This window comes from Lytechinus pictus, chromosome 15, assembly GCF_037042905.1.
Source record: "Lytechinus pictus isolate F3 Inbred chromosome 15, Lp3.0, whole genome shotgun sequence".
Taxonomy (NCBI): domain Eukaryota; kingdom Metazoa; phylum Echinodermata; class Echinoidea; order Temnopleuroida; family Toxopneustidae; genus Lytechinus; species Lytechinus pictus.
Genome location: NC_087259.1, coordinates 24169041 through 24190708, shown reverse-complemented (window position 1 = coordinate 24190708; position 21668 = coordinate 24169041). Strand labels below are relative to the sequence as shown.

The window sequence follows — 21668 nt, the reverse complement described above, 5'->3', positions numbered from 1 at the left end:
ATCTTGACCCCAATGCTCTTCCAACCAACACTACAACAGCTTATAATATGTTTCTCTCAATTGTAATCATATTGTCATTTAATCATATAACTTTCAAAATCAATTCTAAGTAATCGATTAACTTTGATCATTAATATCATAGCTGGGTCTGTTTGTATTTTTGAAGTTAAATAAAATGAATTGAATTTTTCCCCCTAATTTTCAGGTGATGCATGACAGCTCAAATATGCACAATAAAGATTGTGCACAAAACATGTAGAATCAAAACTTGCCCAAATCTAGAGATTTGAAGAATCAATTTACACACCATGAGCGCTACATTGAGAGGAGTGACATTACATCTATATAATTTGTTATTTCAATTCGGATAAGTGTAAATGAATTATGCACTCTTATTATCTCAATTAATTCAACTTTGAAGTGGGTCTATGACTTATTTTTTACATTTACTCTTTTCATAATTTTAGTATCATCATTTCAAAATAAAATTGAATAAAAAAAAAATTCTGTACATGTATTTCATGTTATCTCAATCATATTACCAATTCAAATTATATAATGATTTGTATGATATTTCTGAACAAATTCGAATTGAATATTATATTCAAATGAATTGACAAAGTCAAGGAATGCTACAAATCTTTAATATTATGATTCATTACCTGATCACTGATCAATGTTACTAGACACCATCCATTCTCCTTTTTTCCTTTATTTTATATATTTTTTGTTACTATAGGGAACCATGAACCATAGATACCAGTGAAAACCCCAAACTAGGGGTACAGAAGGGGGGAAAGTCATTAGCGCTGGCGCCGCAGAGTCTCATCCAAGACCCGCAAGGGAGTATGAAGGTAGTGGTAGCTGAAAAAAGAGTCGTTTCCACCACAGGGATGCGACACAGCCTCTATCATGTGACTTTTGTGGATAGAGAGGGATGCAAGGGAGAGGAAGGGAGGATGAGATAGAGAGGGAAAAAAATGTTGGCATGTTAATTCAGTCTTAGGGTCGTATCTTCCAGTTTGAGCCGGGGATGAGGTGCTGGAGTGGGCACGTAATCCTGCGATTTGATTGCGCACGTATCATTCCCCGGTGGATCTCCCCGATGTGACGTGTGTTTGTGGGCTGCAATCCCGCGCAAAACAAACTAGCACTGTAAGGGTATAAAGGATGTCAGCTCAGGCTTCCAGCGATAAGTCACGGTTGGATGACAATGAGTCTTAAAGCAACCCAAGACCAGGGGAACTTCTCTAGGTTCTGGTTTAGAAGAGGGTTGACCTCGGGGTTAATCCCCATCACTCATTGGTTCCTGACTGTCACCTGACCTCTATTCTGGCTCGAAGACTTAGACCCCCGCTGTCAGCACCGAGCGAGAACCCAATCCCAATCCCAGGATGCCGATGGTGCTCACCCCACTCCTGGGGTTACGCTGATCCCAATTCACAAGACGTCAAGAGTGGTGGCGGTAATGCAAGCGGGTCGGTTCGGGGTGGGACCCACGTCTCTCCTTTTCTACCTTCAACTCTCTGTTCCTCCATACCCGCATGTTGCTGACGATGATGTATCACCCTCACTATTGGAGATGGCATGGAACGCTCGCACCGACTGCCAACTGCCAACTCGCACAATGGATTCGCAGCCCAGGAAATTAAATTAAGGTGCTCAGTGTTTTGGACGAAGTGATCCCGACAAATTAGCCTTGGAGAATAACGCACCCTTTCCAGAGGGCCACTCCCCCAAGGTTTTCATGGGGGGAAGCGTTGGACCAACTCCCTGATCCTCTTGCGCCCGCCTGCCTCCTCTGACAAAAAAAACCTGCTGGATTGCAAAATGGGCCGGGAGTCACCCCTACCAATAATCTGTTTACAACCTATTCTAATCTAGGACTTAAAGACTTGTGGGGCAATCAAGAAGACGAGTGGGGGGTTTCGCTATCCATCATACAGGCATTCCGTAGAGACACTGACAAATACTCCACAATAGGCTTGGCTAAGCTTCAATCCATTTATTATGGGCTAGTTTGCTCTAGCGCTCATCCCTCATACCGAATTATACATTGACATCATGATTCAGATTGCATGCAGTTCACAATAGAGTGACACACACGTACTTATTCTCGCACAGTGGTATTTACAAGAAACCTATGTACATCTATCAACAGACTTTTATGTCAAAAGTCTACAGAAATGAACTTTTAAATCTTGACCTGGCATGTTGGCCTCTATCAATTGCTGAAATGGCACAAACTCCTTAACTTCTTCATGTCTCTTTTATCTGTAATTGCCATATGCTAAATCACTTCCAACACCATAGATTCTATTCCCATCAATATCGTGTCTAAAAAACGTAAACATTTTATTAAGCTCACTGCTATTTCCCTTTTATTTTGATGCTCTGATTGCCATTAAACTTTACTTAGGAATGGACACTTTTTATATTTTCTAGTTTCCTGAGATATTGATTCAATATTAGCCCCGTCTGGTGAAGGCTAATACAGTGGTGCTAAAAAGTGTTCAAATTATGCCATGTTTATAGATCTTCAATTGTGAAGTCAGGTGATAAAATATTACATTCAATAAATTTTGTAGTGTTGTTGTCTACATTCAACACTCAGCATGGAGGAGTGCATTTTGTGGAGGGGTTCGCTAACTTGTTATCACCGCTGTAGCAACAACCAAATTAAAGTTCAAAGGTCATCATGTTCTGTATGAATTTCATGATACCTCTAATTACATTGAGTTCACAATAATTTCTTTATAATTGCCGTTATCATTATCAAGTACCTGTCATCACAAAACTCAGAAGACATCTTTTCACACCCACTTCCCCTAATTACGGCACACAACCAAAGGACAGTCGGCTCCTAAAAATAGCTGATCCGCCATTTTCAGATGCAGAGATCCACATACCATATCTGGAATGGTTTTACCATGGCAATGACAGTGTGGTCAGAGTTTCAGCCTTGGTCTGGGCATAACTTTATAGGTCATGTTCGGCATGCACGGTGGCCGGCCGGCCGCTAATCGCTTCAGCCGGCATCTTTCAGTAAACCTCATTAGGAAGGCTCAGCTGGGAGCTAGGCCCATTTAATTGAAGGATAGCAATTTCATCTTTTGGGCCTAATCCTTCTCATTCATTTATATGCAATGAACTGACAGAAGGGGGGGGGGGTTTGTGTTGAGAGAGAGAGAGAGATACAGAGAGGGAGAGGACTTCGGAATGGGGGGGGGGGAGTGTAATGACTTCTATAATAATATCTAGTAATCTAGTTTCAAGTATAGTCCCATTCTAACTTGAGGGTACATTGTACACACTCCTACTGATCAATACTTTACATATTTTTCTCACCTAGGCAGGAACACTTTAGCAACAGATAACAATTTTGGTTTCGTAAATTCATTAAAATTCCCTTGAAAAACACTGTAGGCTCTCAGATATTTTTCCGTTTGATTATTGTTCCCTTTTATTGTTCCATTTCAAATTAAGATTAAAAAGTATTGTGATGCCAAGAATGTTCTCTGTTTCTCTCTCAATCTTTTGAGCATACACTGTACACGTAAATGTCCTTTGAACCATGAATCGTCAATTATAAGTGAGCATAATCTTTTTTAGTATTTGCAACTACATATGTACACACCTATGTTACAACTTGAAGTATATCCATCCATTGCAAATACCTGTTTGCGCAGTCGTACAAATTCTATAAAATGATTACTGAATTGCAATTATTTACTTACATAAACATACACACGTTTATATGATTTATTAATTTTTTTTTATTTACAGCAGTGTGATTTCAGGCAAACCCTAGCTTGTCAAAATTTCTTTATCTATCAATTTGTACAAGATTTCTACACATTATTCACAAATTAATTGCCAATTAAGATTAAATAACATCAGTCATTGAAAATAGAAATACATGTATTCTACATCCAATACTGTTAAACTGGTCAAGTATATATACATATGTATGTACTAAAAAATGTCTGTTGAGAGGTATACTATACTGCAGAAATAAAATGTTGACAATATGTACACTTTTTACACCATCAAATAGTCCCTCCCCCTGAAAATATATCTGGCACTTCTAGGATGTGAAACATTTATGAGACTTCTATGCTATGCTATTTGTTTAGTCGTTTCCACAATGCTTTATACATAAACATTCTGATTAATTTTGGGCAACAAGCAGTGATATTTCAATAAAATTAACATATAATAAGCCTATATTTACTAAATACATGAAGGCAATTACCAGAGCCCCCCTGACCATAACCCTTTGACTAAATTTTTTTGTTCATTACTGTATATTTAAGAAATGGTTACTCCAATTTTTGTTGTAAAGGTTTTGTGAATCATTTTGCATGGCATGGCAGTGTTGATATTGTGGGACTATAGCTACTTGGTATAATACCAGTTACATGTACCTTAATTCTCAAAGCACCTAAGACCACTATATAATATGTCTTTAACCCAGTTGGCATACAATCAACTTTGTCATGTTGCTATTGGGTGCAATCATTCAATAATCTCATATCAGTTGGTTTAATCTACAAATCATATGATACCACAATGTATTATGAAAAACCCATTTGATCTACTGTCTATTTGGTCTTATTTCCTTCTGGTCCAGTTACAACTAGTCTCAACTCATTCGGTCTAATTGCAGTCGATATCATCACTTGGTATATTACCAATTGGTCTAATCCATACTATGTATTACATGTACATGTCTCTGCATCGTGACTAAACCCACTGCATCTCCAAATCAACTTGGTCTAATGACCATTTGGTCCAATTATCACTAGGTCTAATACTAATTGGTCTATCATCCAGATAATCTAGCCTCATATTGCATTAGGTCTAAACCCATTTGGACCATTTAACACTTGGTATAATACCATTAGGTCTACTTTCCTGAATACATTGCATTTATGACTACAAACAAATTGGTCTAATTGGCATTTGGACCAAATAACACTTGGTCTAATACCAACTGGTCTACTTTCCAGATCATCTAGCTTTACATCGCATTCTGTCTGAATCCACTTGGTTAAACTACCATTAGGTCGAAGTAAAACTTGGTCTAATACCAACTTAGGGCTAATTATCACTATGTCTAACGATCAAATAGTCAGTGAAACATTCTGTGGTTTGAAAATTGTGGATCCCAGTACATACATGTATATGAAGTAAAAATTCAAATGTAGAACTAGATGTAAAATCTTGCTGATTTTCTAGAATTTCTTGTTTTTAACTAATTTTATGCAATGCCTCAGGAACGAGATCTTTCTCATGAGCCAATAAAGCCTTTTTTCATATTTGACTTGATAAATGTTGAGGACTACTAGTATTGGCAATTTTTCTAATATATAAATGAACAAGAACTTAATGATGAAAGTTTTCAGGGGCAAAATGTTTGGGATAAGAAAGAGGAATATAAATTATATAATCGCTATGTTAAGTGGCCATTTAGAAGGGTTTGACCATGTTGCATTATTTTGAAAGAAGGCTTATGGCATTTCACGTCCCGCTAGAATCGGTGTCGGAGGACATCGATGAATACCTGTAGATGAATGCCTTCTTATTGAGATGCTCAGCAAACCTGACGTGCTTGCTGCGCTTCACCCCCGTCTCTGACTCCGCAGGGATTCGTGACCTCCTAACGGTGTTGCGTATGTAATCTTGTAGTGACCTGAGGTGGGTCAGGAGCTGTCTGCTAGCCAGGCGCACCAGGTCGGTCGGACGGCCAGGACCGTCTGTCGAGGAGGTGGTGGAGGTGTCGGAGAAGGTGGAGCTGTTGCCATGGATACTGAGTAGCTCCAGGGTGGATGCGGCTTGAGGGAGACGGTTGACCACCACTAGAAGTGCATCGGTCGGCAGGCGTAGCTTTAGAGGGTCAAACTCTGAGCCTGCATACGGTAGGTAAAAACAACAACAAAATATTTGTAATTTCAAAGCTCAACTGAAATGATTTAATAAATATAGCCAAGAGATTTTATCATATAATAATCAGTCCAATGTATATAGTGTGGATATGAAATAAAATAAATATTACCTAAACCTTTATAGAAACATTCTCCATAAATGAGTGCAGTTGAAATTGAGAATTCCCATATTTTATTTTTATCATCAATTTATTTTTTATTTTTTTAGGGGGTAAGGGGGCATTATTTTCAAATAAAGCAATGGTTAAATTATTAGATGCATGTTCCTCACATTCGGGGGATGCACAACTGGAGAATATCATGGAGGATTCCAAAATCTACCAATTATCCCCTGCAATGGTTAATAAAGTAAGACAGAGCATTGCCTTCACTAAATGCGTAATTCCCTCAGTTAAGCTTTATTTTGAACTTAATCGACTGCATGATATTCTTCAAATTATCATTTTGCTGCATTTCTAACCCTGCATTACTAAATTGAATGCAGATCCTAAAAAGAACATCATCAAAACTCCCTGAAAAGGATGAATGTGACAGAATTTCAATGAAAAAAAAAAGTGATTTCATGGTTTATATTTTTTGAAAAAAATTTGCGACAGATGAGAATTTCAATGAAAACATTGTGATTTTGAATTTGCCAATTTACTGGTATGCAAATGCTCAGATATTAAAGCATATTCATAAAGCATTTTCAAAAATCTCTCACACAAAGTACAATATGAGGAAAAGATAAGAAGAGATTCATAAATACTCCAACCCCTTCTACTCATATACTGCAAATTGTTAAAAACATTCAATATTGAAATTAATTACCCGCAGTATGTGGAATGAATGCCACAATTGGGTTATAAAATGGGAAATTTTTACAAGACAGACTGGTAGCAAAATGATGAGATGAACATTAGCATCAACAACAACAACAAAAGAAATGACTAAAATCCCCTCATTCAACCTTAAACCTCGATCACGACCTGAACCCCAACAAGAGGAAGTGTAAGAGGAAAGTCAATAGATACAATTATGGACCCCACATAGTTTTTTATTTTCATTTAGACACTTGCGGAGAGCTATATTAAGGAATGTGACATTTGGAGACTCTGGTGAAAGATGCCAGGATATTGGTTTTCAAATAAGTTTTTGGGTGACATACATAGTTTGTGTAGCACTAACTTGTGGAATGGGATCAAGCGCAAGATATCTGACATATTTTCAGAGGTTACACTATGAAGAAAAGGGGGAATGATGGATGTGTATGGAAGTGAAATGAATAGAAGATAAAACAGTGAAAGGAACCTGGGTGCTGTTTCATAAAACTGTTTGTAAAGTTATGAGCAAATTTATGCATGATTTGAATATGCTACATACATGGATATATCATTTATCACAAGAAAAGATTATCAGTTGTAAGTGAAATTCAGTTTTATGAAAAAGCCCCAGACCCTCAAAAGATTAAAGGATAGGCATGGGTGAGATTGAATATAATGGTTACAAAATATTTGGGGGATATTCTGAAATTTGTAAATGTGTACATGTATAATGACCACAAAAGAAAGGAAGGAGGGGGGGGGGGCAGAGAAGAGGAATATTCACAGTGAACATCATGTATTTTAAAAATCCTTTCATATGTACATGTAGAAAACTTTTGTGAATCTGCACATCATTTTTGTAAATTACCACTAGAAAGAAGGGAATAAAATATACAGGGATAAGATGATGGGGGGGGGGGGGTAGGCTATGAAGATATAGGTGATGAAGGGCAAGGCTATGTAAGGATAGGTGATGAAGGAATAGATAAAGAGGAATTGGTTTTGGAGGGACGAAGGAAGGATGGGATGATGGAGGAATAGGTGATGGAGGAATAATGTGTTAAAGGGCGAGGTTATGGAGAGATAGGTGATGAAGGATAGACAAAAGAGGGATTGGGTGATGGGGGCATTGAAGGGCTAGGCTATGGAGTGATAGGCGATGAAGGAATAGACAGAGGAGGGATAGCATGATGGAGGAATACGATGGGAGGACAGGGCAATGAAGAGATGGGTAATGAAGGGAAAGATAAAATAGGACTATGTGGTGAAATGATAGGACATTGAAGGGTATGTCATGGAAGGATAAACAAATGAGGGATAAATGATGAAGGATAGGGCAATGAAGGGATATGTGATGAAGGAATAAAGAAAGGAGGGATAGGTGATGAAGTGATATGGGGCAGAACTGATGAAGAAATGATAATGAAGGGATAGACAAAGGAGGAATGGATGAAGGGATAAGGAGAAAGGGCAATGGAAGGATAGGATAATGTTGAGATAGGTGATGAAGGGGCAAATAAGGGAGGGATAGATGATAAAGGGATAGGGGGGTGGAGGGATAGGATATGAATGATAGGGCAATGGAAAGACAGGGCAATGAAGAGATGGGAATGACAGAAGCATTGATCCGTGAGAGATGAAAAGTCAAATCGGATGCCACTCCAAGCTTCTATTTCGCATTCAAACCCTGACACTGATTGACACGGGGCTAAATGGCGGCTGACGTTCAGGCCATGATGCGTTTCACGCTCCCTGGAATTCACGGTGTGGGAAGATGAGCGAGGGGGAACCGAGGGGCCGGAGAAAGACACCGCTGAAGGATGGCTTTGACGCAGACTGGAGTAATTCGAGTGGGTAGGTGGGATTACATATCCAGAAGTAACAACATTACAAATATGTCATGACAAAATTTGACAAACAGATCATGTCGCTGTCTATGTCCCCATATATTACAACACAGGTAGATAAACTGATGGGCCATGGGGGGCACAATGGAAGCATTTATTCACAAGAGAGTGGACATGTGAAATGGATGGGTAAGCAGTATGAACAGGCTCAATGCTGTTTTCCATATACAGTATATAAAAATCAGTGGACCAACACAAAGGTAGATTATGAGACAAGCCGAGGGAGCATTTCATGAACTATGGACAAATAGTCTAGATAATGTTATAAGTTACTGCAAATCCTTGCATTTGATTGGCTGAGAGCAAACAAAGTCAGCATCAATCAAAACTTCCATGAAACACTCCCACATAAAGTTTGGTAGTTGTCTTCGAAAATACTTTGTAGATTGTTTAGGTTAGATTGAAAAAGGTGCAATTTATTTTTAGATATATTTTTGTGAATAAAATAATAAAGACTGTCATTGACCAGTGGTGCCATGGCTTGGAGGTACAGGTAGCATTGTGGTCTGGCAAGCAATATCCCGGCTGGAAAAAAAAACAGTACCCCACAGTTTGTTCACACTGTCCCATAATGTAGTCAGTGTCCCATACTGTGGTCGAACTGTCCTATAGTGTGGTCACAGTGCCCCATATTGTTTTCAGTGTCCCACAGTGAGGTCAGTGTCCAATAGTTTTTTCAAAGTTTCCCTTTGTGTGGTCAGTGTCCCGGCCATAGTGTTTCAGTGTCCCATAGTGTGTTCAGTGTCTCATAGTGTTTTTCACAGTATCCAATAGTGTAGTAACGGTGTCCCATAGTGATTTAAGTGTCCTATAGTGTTTTTCAATGTCCCATAGTGTGGTCACAGTGTCCTATAGTATTTTGCAATGTCCCATAGTGTGGTCAGTGTCCTATAGTATATTTCAATGTCCAATAGTGTGGTCACAGTGTCCTATAGTATTTTTCAATGTCCCATAGTGTGGTCACAGTGTCCTATAGTATTTTTCAGTGTCCCATAGTGTGGTCACAGTGTCCTATAGTATTTTTCAGTGTCCCTTAGTGCGGTCACAGTGACCCATAGTATTTTTCAATGTCCAATAGTGTGGTCACAGCGTCCTATAGCATTTTTCAATGTCCCATAGTGTGGTCACAGCGTCCTTTAGCATTTTTCAGTATCCAATAGTGTGGTCACAGTGTGTTCACAATATCCAATGGTGTGGTCAGTGTCCCATAGTGTGGTCACAGTATCCTATAGTATTTTTCAGTGTCCTTTAGTGTGGTCACAGTGACCCATAGTATTTTTCAATGTTCAATAGTGTGGTCACAGTGTCCTATTAAAGTATTTTCAGTGTCCCATAGTGTAGTCACAGTGACCCATAGTGTTTTCACAGTATCCAATAGTGTGGTCTCAGTGTCCTGCAGTGTGGTCAGTGTCCTATAGTATTTTCACAGTATCCAATAGTGTGGTCACAGTGTCTGATAGTGTGTTCAAAGTGTCCCATAGTGTGGTCACAGTGTGTTCACAGTGTCCCATAGTGTGGTCACAGTGTCCTATAGTATTTTTCAGTGTCCCTTACTGTGGTCACACTGTCCCATAGTGTGGTGACAGTGTTTTTTCATAGTATCCAATAGTGTGGTAACAGTGTCCTGCAGTGTGGTCACAGTTTGAAAAAACCTTTTCCACACTATTAAATATCAGATCATTCAAGCACAAAATGTCTATATAATAATTATTCTAGTCAATTGTTAATCACTGGATAAATTTTGTGGTTTATGAAGCATAAAATGTTCTTGAAGCAATGATACAGAGACAAAATCAAAGTTCTGGGGAGGACTTCATGAAATTTTTTTTTTGAGATTTTCATAATCTTATTTTGATTATCAGAATTTCAGAAACAAGGATATGTAGTAGCTCATAACAATAGCCAGTAAAACTCACTGAAAATTTATTTCAAGAAATGCCCCCTGTGTTGTGACATAAAAACATTACAATCCTGTATAATACTCTTTGAGTGTATCAGTAGGTGGAAATGTATTAGATGTTGTTAGATATGCCTTTACATCACCCTTTTAAATTCAGAGATTAATATTTCACATGAACTTTGCTTTGAACATATAAAATGCAAGAAGAGAGGAGGATGAGAGAATGACAGAGAGAGAGAGAAGAAAAAAGGAATACATTATAATTCCACCCATAAACTAGACCAATGGGTTAGATGATGAATAATAGAAGAAAAAAAAGGATCTAAAAGGGGGAGACAGATATTATGTACACATAGAAAAAGATACAGAAATATGGAGTCACAGATAGAGACGTTCTAGTGGTTTTGACTCCTGCCTTTGAAACAGAGGGTCGTGGGATTGAATCCTGGCCATGCTGCAATTTCCTTGAGCAATAAATTGTTCCACAATGGGCTACACTCACCCAGGTGAGGTGAATGGGTACCCGACAAGATTAATTCCTTGAATGCATCAAGCACCTTTAAGCAGCTGGAGCTAAAGCCATTACAGCAATATAGTGCACCATTGAATAGGCAATTATGCAATCAGTGCCTCAGAAATGCTATAAATGTATATTATTATCAAAGACATAGAGAGGCAGAGATAGACTTTAGTCAGAGAAATAGAGATAGATATAGATAGATAGAATGCATTACTGATTCACAAGACCAATGATTTTTTAATGATAAATATTCAAACAGGTGCTTACCAATCATACCACTTTCACCATCATTCGATGGGTTTCCTGATGAAACAATCATAATACGATAAAAGGGCTTACCCATAAGAAGACAATTCTTACATAAAGAGGGAAGGGGGTTTAGCTAAATCTTTGATTTCAGATATTTATTGTCAATTTCACTTTTTCTTAGTAATCTTAGAAATGTTGGGATATAATATTGGAATATACATGTAGTACATATATTAAAATACTTAAAGGGGTATATGTGTGCAGGATAATGAAATCAAACATTGAATCAATAAACTTTGTGTTACAGGGGGCCTTGGACCATTCAAAATGATACACACCTTTCCAGTCTGTTACAATGACATCATAGAGCTCTTGGATGTGGCTTTGTATCTGATCATGGAACTCCCCGATAGGCTCAGCCAATCGATCTAATCAATCATAATAATCAATCTTACAATCAATTACTCATCTTTGTGTGATTGGGCGATGGACCATACAAAATGATACAAACCTTTCTAGCCTGTAACAATGACTTCATAGAGCTTTTGAATGTGGCTCCTAAGATGATGGACCTCCCCTAATGACTAATTATTAATCTATTCAATCATAAGAATCAACCTTGATCAAATGTCTTGGACCTTTATCAAATGATACACACCTTTCCATCCTGTTACAATGACATCGTAGAGCTCTTGAATGTGGCTTCTCAGATCGTGGACCTCGCCGGACAGACTCAGACTGCAGGCATAGGACTGACCATAGTAGGATCCTGGTCTAGACTGGTCCTCTGGACTGGTCTGGGTACTGGTCAGTTCCAGCTGGGCCTCCTGGGTCTTGTTGAGAAGGATCTTGGCTGAGGTGGAGATGGATAGGACCAGGTCTAGGGGTTTCTTGACCTCCTGCAAGGGTTGACAGAGATTAAGAATGAGTAATGAAATTAAACTTAATGGCCCGTATTCTGAAGTCAGTTTTAACTTAGACTATGTAGTCTAACTCTGTACCTAAATCATGGGGAGCCAAATGCTCAAAAATTTTGCTTATGTTATATATTTCTTTTATTTACTATTTTGTTTCCCTTTGATTTCACAATAAAGACAATATTTCAGTTATCATTCTGAGACAGTTATAAATAAATGATTTGAATGTCATAAGAGTTAATACATTGAACATTTACCAATGGAGATTCGTGAGAGAAAACTACATCCATGAGGCAACGCTCGATACGTCTTATAATGGCTTTGTAATAGATCTAGCTGTGTGTATTAATAGAGGTGGAATGATGATATGAGAGGCCTTCTAAAGACCCAACTCAATGAAAATATCCATCGTCACTTGCTGTAATTGATTGCATTAAAGCCTATCCAGCAATGGGAGCAATAAGAACCCCAGAGTATCACTCGCTAACCCGGCGTATCAAGTTATTTGATCAACATCTTATTCAATGCTCTACGTATCCAGATTACGTTCATCCTACAACTTAATTCCTGAAGTATCCCAATGGAATAGCAAAGTATTACGCCGGTAATTGTTAGATAAATTTGGGGATGCACTGCGATTCTTCCTTTCTCTCTCCTTTAGACCATCTATATAATGTAGAATATATTGGTGCAAACATATTGAAAAGTATTCTGACTAATCCAACTAAGTTTTTTCCTGTAGAGTTTGAATCAATGAAGCAAATAAAGAAATTATCCTTTATACTGTAGTGGGTATTGGCCCAAGTGTCTTGTAGATCACATAGCAATTTGACCAAACTAATTGTAGACCAAATGAGTTTGGTCCATGCGATATGAGACTAGATTAGATCTCAGAAGTAGACCAACTGCTTGTAGAACAAGTGAAAATAAAACCATAGTGAGAAAGTTTGCTGCAAAATCTATTGTGGTTGTGGGAGCATTATATTTCAGAGGATCTGTTATTGAATAATTTACGTGGAATGATGAGGTACAAGTATATCTACTAAACTTCTGACTCTAAGGCCTGTATTCTGAAGTCAGGTTTAACTTAGACCATGGTCTAACCCTGTGCTAAAATTATGGGTAGCCAAAAATTCAAAAATTGTTTGTATTGTATATTTCTTATGTTTTATTTTTGTTTCCTTTTGCTTTCATAATGAAGATTAATACTTCAGTTATCATTCTCAGACAATTGCAAACAATTTAAGTGTCATATCAGTTAATAAATAAATTGAATGTGTACTGTTAGGGATTTGTGCTCCAATTGGCTCTCCATAGTTAAACCACAACTTTAAACCAGGGTTTAATTTAAACCAGAGTTCAGAATACGGGCCTACTTGTATGACAGGGTTTATTTAAAGTACAATACCACAAGAAATGTCTCTATGAATGCAACGAGCGCTGCAGATAAAATGGAAGCATGAGCTTCATTGTAAGGTTAGGGTATAACCGCTTCCCTTTGTATCCTCTGGCTAAAAGCCCTACATACAATCCAGCTACATGTATTATTATTATAAAATGAATTTCATAACCTAAAAGTGATAGACAACATTATCAGGTTAGTCCTCAACCCATATCCACCTAACGCAATGTATTTCAACATTGTACATGTGGTAATGCAATCTCTCCTCTCCCTCTTCCACATTATGTAAATATACCGGTATGGGGAAAGTTCATTGTAATTAGTAACCTTGCAAATTAATTTAAAGGTAGCCTGAACTTTCACCTGCAATATAGCATATTCCTACAGGAGGAGAAAGAAAAATGAGAGGGGGGAAAAAAAAAATGGTCCCTCTTTCCTCATATCGAAGAGAGAAAAAAAAATGATGGCTTTTCCAGATGATTGGATGAGGATGACGGTAACTGATCGTCTCGTGTTTTGAATGGTGCGAAAAAGGGAAAGACGTAATTGCCGCTTGGTGCAGATAATAGGTTCCGACCACTATTTTACCCCACTAGACTACACGTTAACAAATTTGATTAGGGTTGATTAAAGAGGACCTAATTACGAGCTCCATATCGCTAGAACTGATGTTAATCATATCTCTTCTTTTTACCTATGATATAGAACAGTTTCCTTATATTTGTGTGTTTCTTTAAAATTATTATTCTAAGTTTTGCTTAATCTAAACATTCATTTTCAATAGTTTGGATTCATTATCAGATGAAATTAAAATAATTAATTATAAAACATAGAACTTACGATTAAAGTGTCTAATAACTAGAACTATTTTTAAAATGAAAAAAAAAAAACACCTGACCTTATTTCAACAAATTGTAATCAAAGATATAAATTACCTTTGAACACAAAAATACACAAATAAAATCATGATAAAACTCTGAAAAGGACATCTTCCTCATGTTAAGCCTTATCAGCTAGTGAACTAAATTTGTCAAGGCTTTCTCCTGCAAGGTTGCGAAGTAGAGATGAGGAATTCTTAATGACTTTGCACTTCTCAGTTTTTCAAAAAATTATAGAATATCCCCCTCATTTTGCACTTTTTCCTTCTTAATCTCCTGTGCTTTGAACTTTGAAGTATCTCAAACACCAGGTGGATGATGACTGTAAGTTTTTTTTTCATGAATAGGCTGTCTGAAGTAATAACTGCATTCAATGTCTCAGGAAATTGATAAGAATACTTGCTCATCTGATGCCTAAATGAAACTTATTCTGAGATAAAAACTGAATAGAAGGAGGCAATTAGTCTTTAAATGGTCAAGTCCACCCAAATTAAAAGTTGATCTGATTAAAAATGGCTTGATAAATCAAATATAGCTAAATGACCTATTTAAAAAACTATTGTAAGGTTCATATTGGAAACAGTGTTGTACTTTTTAAACAGCATTTTTACTGTGCATCAGTTCCCTCATTTGTACACCGATCACGATGTCCAGTGAAATTAAGCAAAACCTGATAATTTTAATTTTCAAATTTTATATAAAAAATATACAGGTAATGTTCAGTGTTGTATATATTGATTTCTGTATTTATTAAGAACATATTTGTATTTTGTAAGGTGGATTTGGCTACATAATAGACTTCATTCTCACTATACAGTGCGTTCCCCAAAACTGTTAACTTTTGAAATAGCTGTCAAATAAAATAATAAATATCACTTTTAGGGGAAAAGACTTATATATATATATGGAAAGCCAATAAAGTCAAAACTTTCAAATGACACCAAAAAGTTGGAAATATATTCATGCTTGAATGAACAATGCCCACGTAAACCAGGGGGGCGATTCCACACTAGAACTTCAAAAATATCATAAATTTCAACATGCTTTCAATAAGTCATAAGTAGTGTAATGTTTTACTATGATACCTAATTTTTATGAAAATTATGAGTTTTAACCAAAAGTGAAGTCAGATATAGTTTTTTTGGGGGGAACAATGGAATTTTTAATTTTCAATAATTTTGCTAACTAAATAGTCAAGTACAAACACTGCCTGAAACAATTATTGGCAAAGCACAAGAAGATTAAAAATATTGCAGGTCAATGGAATAATGTATCATTGATGGTTCCAAATAATATCTACAACATTTTCATGATCTATAATAGGGGCAGCCCTGATTTTTCCGAACCTATTTTTGGCAATGTCCCGTACGACACATGAAAATGCAAAAGTTTATTTTTGATGATGCAATTTCACAATATCAGTTTCTCTTTCTTTGACCCATGGGTGATCGATTTATCCCATTTAATAAGGATCTAATTACTGCCCTTCATTTTTCAAAAATTGTCCTATTAAAAGTTGTCCCGTACGACACACAATATATAATGCATTTAATTGCAGGATTTGGATTCAGAAACTATAAATAGTAGGCCTATTTTAATTCAAGTAATCGATTTGACATAAAGTGAACTGAAAAAGCACTTTTTTTATCTCCATAGAACATGAAATAGGTGATTCTAACCATTTTAATTGATTTCATGTAGGCGTATTCTTTTGTGATTCCCATCAGCTAAACTGGTGATTTTCACTGGTTAGAGCAGGTTAATATCTTTGTCATTGAGCATGAAAAGACAACCTTTATAATTGATTCACCCTAGCCTGGAAGATGACTTCTTCTTGCATGCTAATGTGGAATTACTATAAGATGGTAAAAAAAAAATTACATATCAATCATCTATTTGGACTTCCCTTGATGATCACTAATTTTTTTATATACAGTATTGAAACTCCTTACTTTTTTCAAGTTGTAAAACAAAAAATCTGGAAAATAAGACAAACCATATGGTTTCATGAAATGCAGAAAGGTTTGAAAAAGTAGAACCGCATTTCTTTAGAAAAAAATATTTTGTGGAATTACAAGTGACAGTTGTGACATATCATGTATATATACATTTTATATGAAAAATTATTACATTTTAGCCCCATAATTTACACAAACAGTTTCATTCATTCATTGTTTAAATAGTGTATTGGAAATCATCAATTAATTCACTAAAATATAACTTCACACAAAACCTAAAGTTTTTCAGCTCGTAAACATGCTGTGAATGAACCATTGTACATTTCCCATCATGAAAAAAAAATGATAACATTTTGCTCCCGATTGTATATATTGAGGTTACTTAATTATATTGTCCTGAATGACTACTTATTAAAAGACTTTTCATTAAAAAGGAAGAATTTAGGGGCAATGCTCCCCTTCTGATTGATAAAAAGTTCATTGTTTTATTCAGGCTGCCCAGTACAACACGCAAGTGCCTGTACAACACACAAGAGTCCCGTACGACACACAAATGTCCCGTACGACACACAAGTGTCCCGTACGACACAGAAGTGTCCTGTACGACACACAAGTGTCCCGTACGACACATTATTTTGTTTATGATATATTGACAGAAATATTCAGCCAATAGCGGTTTCTAACATAATGAATGTCTTTAGTTTGATGGGATTATCATTATCATCAGCCAAATAAAGTGATTGAAGAAGTCACAGAGACATAAAGAAAGTTTGGCTTCAATTTAGAGATGTCCCGTACGACACATTTTGAGTGTCCCGTACGCCACAATGTTCTTGAAAATTGTAATTTGCTTTATTTATTCATTAATGCTTATTTTGCTTTCTTTCATAGATGTGTTTGTTCTTGGGTAATTGAATATCAATTTGAGTTCAGTTTCTATGAAAATTATCAGACCAACTCACAGACTTTAGAGTACAAACTTGAGGTTTCTAAAAAAGCCACTTTTTCTGCATCCGTATGACACATTACTATTTTAAATCTGTATTATACAGGATGTGAATTCAAGTCATGTTAAGTCTTGGTTTTTCTAACACTCTGGTAGTAATTGATGATCACCTTTAGTTACTGGAATATTTTTTGTTTTTCTTGTAAAAAAACTGTCAAATGTTCTCTAAATGTCCCGTACGACACTTATGGAATCACCCAGGGGTATGAAAATGAGACTGGGCAGGAAATAGCCTTCCAATTTTTTTTTTAACTTGCAAGGTTAAGGGTTTTGTGAGGAATTCATGATCAATTGTGATCAGTTTGTTGTTGAGAAAATTTAACCAATTATTAATTTGAAATTTAATGCATGAGTGATCATGAATTGCAATTTTTGGTGCAGCATTTTGACTTTATCATGTGGAACTCAGCAATGTGTTCATGAGAGTCAGGAATCGGGAGAATAGGGGGTAAATAGGACTTAGGTAGGTGAAGTAAGTTGATGGGATAAAGGTCAACATAACGTTTAGCCACCCCTCCCCACCCCACTTCTCTCCCCCTGAGAAACTAAGCTTGGCTAGGCTGGGCAGGAATTAGGCTTCCAGTTTTTTGAGTGGTTAGTCCTTTGGAACTTGCAAAGCTAAGGGTGTTGGGCTAAATAATTGAGTGAGATAAGTTTTGGTTTCTTAGGCAAATTTCATAAGTCACTAAATTGAAATTTAATGCATGAGTGAACAGGAATTGCAATTTTAGTGTAGCATTTTAAGTTTATCTTGTGGACCTCAGCAGTGTGTTTGTGAGTGTCAGAGTAATGTGATGGTACCTGTTACAAGCAAGAGGGCGAGATATGGTAAGACTTGGTTATAAGGGCATTCCTCTTCTTTTTGTCCTTTCACAAATTAAAAGTCTTATGTACCCCCACCCCCGCCCTCCACCTCCATTTTCCCCGGCTCCCTCACTCTCTGTGTCTCACTTCCTGGATGGTAGCCTATTCAAAACTTAACTGCCAAGTGACCGGTGGCTGATGGTCATTTTATTTCATTGAATGGTTACCAAGAAATTGACAGATTATGATTTATGAAATAATTTATTGAAAAAACTGAATGTTTGAGTAATCCCATTGCACATTGATTGAGTTAAGTTATTGATAAATTGTTGATTAAATGATTGATAGGTAAAAGTTGATGCCCAAATTTTCAGAACTTATCATTAAATCAACGTTCTGCTCTGGACTTCATGCTATATGTAATAGCAATCAGTCTCTCAACAGGAGGGAAGGACGGGGGGGGGGGGGTAAATGTTCTGTTGACCCTTATTCCATCAACCTACTTCTCCCACTTAAAGTCCTATCTCACCCCCTATTCTCCTGACTCCCATGAACACATTGCTGAGATCCACATGATAAAGTTAAAATGCTGCCCCAAAAAGTGCTATTTGTGTTCACTCATGCATTAAAGTTCAATTTGAAATTTGCTTAACCAACCCAAACTGGTCACAATTGATCATTAATTTATTACAACTCCCTCAACTTTGCAAGTTCCAAAGGATTTCCCTCTCAAAAACTGACAGAAATTGGAAGGCTAATTCCTGCCCAGCCTAATTTTTATACCCTTTGTTTAAGTGGGTAGTGCTCGCTCAAGAATAAATTATTTTCCAACTTTTTGTTTTGGTGTCATTTGAAAGTTGACATTGGCTTCCAGGTATGTAGGTGTTTTCCCCCCAAAGTAATACACGTATATTTTTTATTTGGCAGCCATTTCAAAAGTGTATAGTTTTTTTTGGACCCACTGAAAATTGAAAAATGTGATATACTATTTCAAGTCAAACAAACAAATTTTTTGTAGATACAGTCAGTCGGCAAGCCCTGAAAAAGTAGCTTCTTTTATCCAAGTGATATTCATGAACGGAGGGTTTTTGCATTGTTAATGAGCTTGGTGCGGACGAAAACACCTCTTTTTATTTGGCCATTGCTGCTCTAAATATTGACCAAATTTAATGTTTTTTGTATCTTTTTAAAGAAGAAAAGTCATTCTTTCATGTCATGTGTTTGGATTTTTTAAAAGATTGTTTAATATAGGTGAAACTTTTGATCTAAAACATGAAAGAAAATAATTATTTTCATGCAACACAGGTTGTTATTTTCAACTTATTTCTGTTTGAGCACAAATGATTTTTAGATCATGATAAAGCTGAAGATCAAAGCTTTAATATGATATAATTTTTAAAAGAAGAGGTACTTTAGATGGGTCAGCAGCCAGCTTTTCATAGGCCAAGTACATTTAGCAGCTCAAAAGCAAGAATACTGCGCTCTGATTGGTCATAGAGACCACGCACCCATGCAAATTCCAATGTTCCTCACACTGGGCCTCAGCAAGGTCACACTCCCCATGTGGTAATCGCTTCAAATTACCTGCGCCTGTTGTTTTGAAAACATTATTCAGCCAATCAGAACTCTGGATTTTATGTTACTCAGAAATTTCAGAAAACTCGTCTTGCATCTTGATGGAAAGAGCTGGCTGCTGACCAATCTAAAAGATGCCACATATCAAGAGTGACATTGTAAGAAAGTATAGAGTTTGAGCTTTCTGATGATATGAATAATGTTTGTGCCTAAAACACAAAATTTTGCACAATTTGCAAGTGAAAACAGGGGAAGAAAATTCTGTTTGAGGCATCTTTTCAGGTCAAAAATTCACTTATTTATCAAGAATAAAAAGTATAGAGTTTGAGCTTTCTGATGATATAAATAATGTTTGTGCCTAAAACACAAAATTTTGCACAATTTGCAAGTGAAAACAGGGGAAGAAAATTCTGTTTGAGGCATCTTTTCAGGTCAAAAATTCACTTATTTATCAAGAATAAAAAGTATAGAGTTTGAGCTTTCTGATGATATAAATAATGTTTGTGCCTAAAACACAAAATTTTGCACAATTTGCAAGTGAAAACAGGGGAAGAAAATTCTGTTTGAGGCATCTTTTCAGGTCAAAAATTCACTTATTTATCAAGAATAAAAAGTATAGAGTTTGAGCTTTCTGATGATATAAATAATGTTTGTGCCTAAAACACAAAATTTTGCACAATTTGCAAGTGAAAACAGGGGAAGAAAATTCTGTTTGAGGCATCTTTTCAGGTCAAAAATTCACTTATTTATCAAAATATTTCATTCAAAAGAAATAACCAATATAAAAGAGTATCATTTACTTTCTCCTATGGTACAAAAATAATCAATATTACTCAAGGAGAAAGTGGTTAAATTCTTTGAGAAAGAAAGTCTCACAATTCACGAGATTTTGCAGGGACATGAATTCAGCCACGAGAGGACTTGGATAAATCTTGCTCATTTGCTCATTAACACAGGGGCTTGCAGACTGACTGGATAAGCCAACAATAAAATGACTCAAGATAGCGATAGAAGAATCTTAAAGGGGGTCACTTTACAAGGGTTCATGCAGATAATGGAACAATAAATACATTAAAAACAATACGTGCATAAACAGGACAAGAGAGGGACCTGTAAACAAAGTCAGGTTGAGCTGATGAGTTCATATAGGCAAGGGGCCCATTTATCGACACCAACATAAGTCTAAGTACTTGACTAAATTGGAGATAGTGAGCTACATGTCCACTATCCGTTTCACAAAGCTCTCTTTGCCAAGATTGGGGACAACAACCTGACTAAATATTCATGACACCTCCGACCCTATCATAACTTCTTTCAAAATGAAGTTGTGGCATCACGAGGGTAGACTATGACATGCAAAAGTGCCTCAAAATTTGTAAATTATAGTCTTACGTAATCAATAATAGAAGTTGAAAATACATTGCAAACAAGTGGGATAGATCATTCAATAATTGCAATGCACAAAAACTGTATAATCTGTTAGTAAAATGCAAAAAAACATTCATTATGAAATAGTAAAATATCTCAATCGCTAAAGATTCTGCCACATCGGGCTAACCATAATTGGACTTGCATTCTCTGTTTTCGGACCCTTAACCTTATGAGCATTTGGATGAATTCTATCTCTACTTTAGGCAAAGAATTTGTCAAATCATATGTTTCGGTTTCTAAAGTTTAAACAATTTATGTTTCACCATATTTATCAAGGGATTCTAGTTAGGAAGACTTTTGTGAAATGGGTTTAGTAAGATTGGAGCTAACTCTGTGGTTAGTGGATAAAGATCACCTCACATTATAGTAT

The 21668-nt window shown here is 36.5% G+C and overlaps 1 protein-coding gene across 1 annotated transcript; it reads right to left on the bottom strand.

Moving 5' to 3' along the window:
* Positions 1-1990: 1990 nt before the first annotated feature.
* Positions 1991-16364, bottom strand: LOC129277475 (uncharacterized). The gene is made up of 4 exons (XM_064110045.1): positions 16335-16364; positions 11986-12226; positions 11346-11381; positions 1991-5912 (listed from the first exon to the last, which is right to left on the bottom strand). The coding sequence occupies exons 1-4, from the start codon at positions 16362-16364 to the stop codon at positions 5524-5526; spliced, it is 696 nt and encodes a 231-aa protein (XP_063966115.1). The 3' UTR covers positions 1991-5523.
* Positions 16365-21668: the final 5304 nt, after the last annotated feature.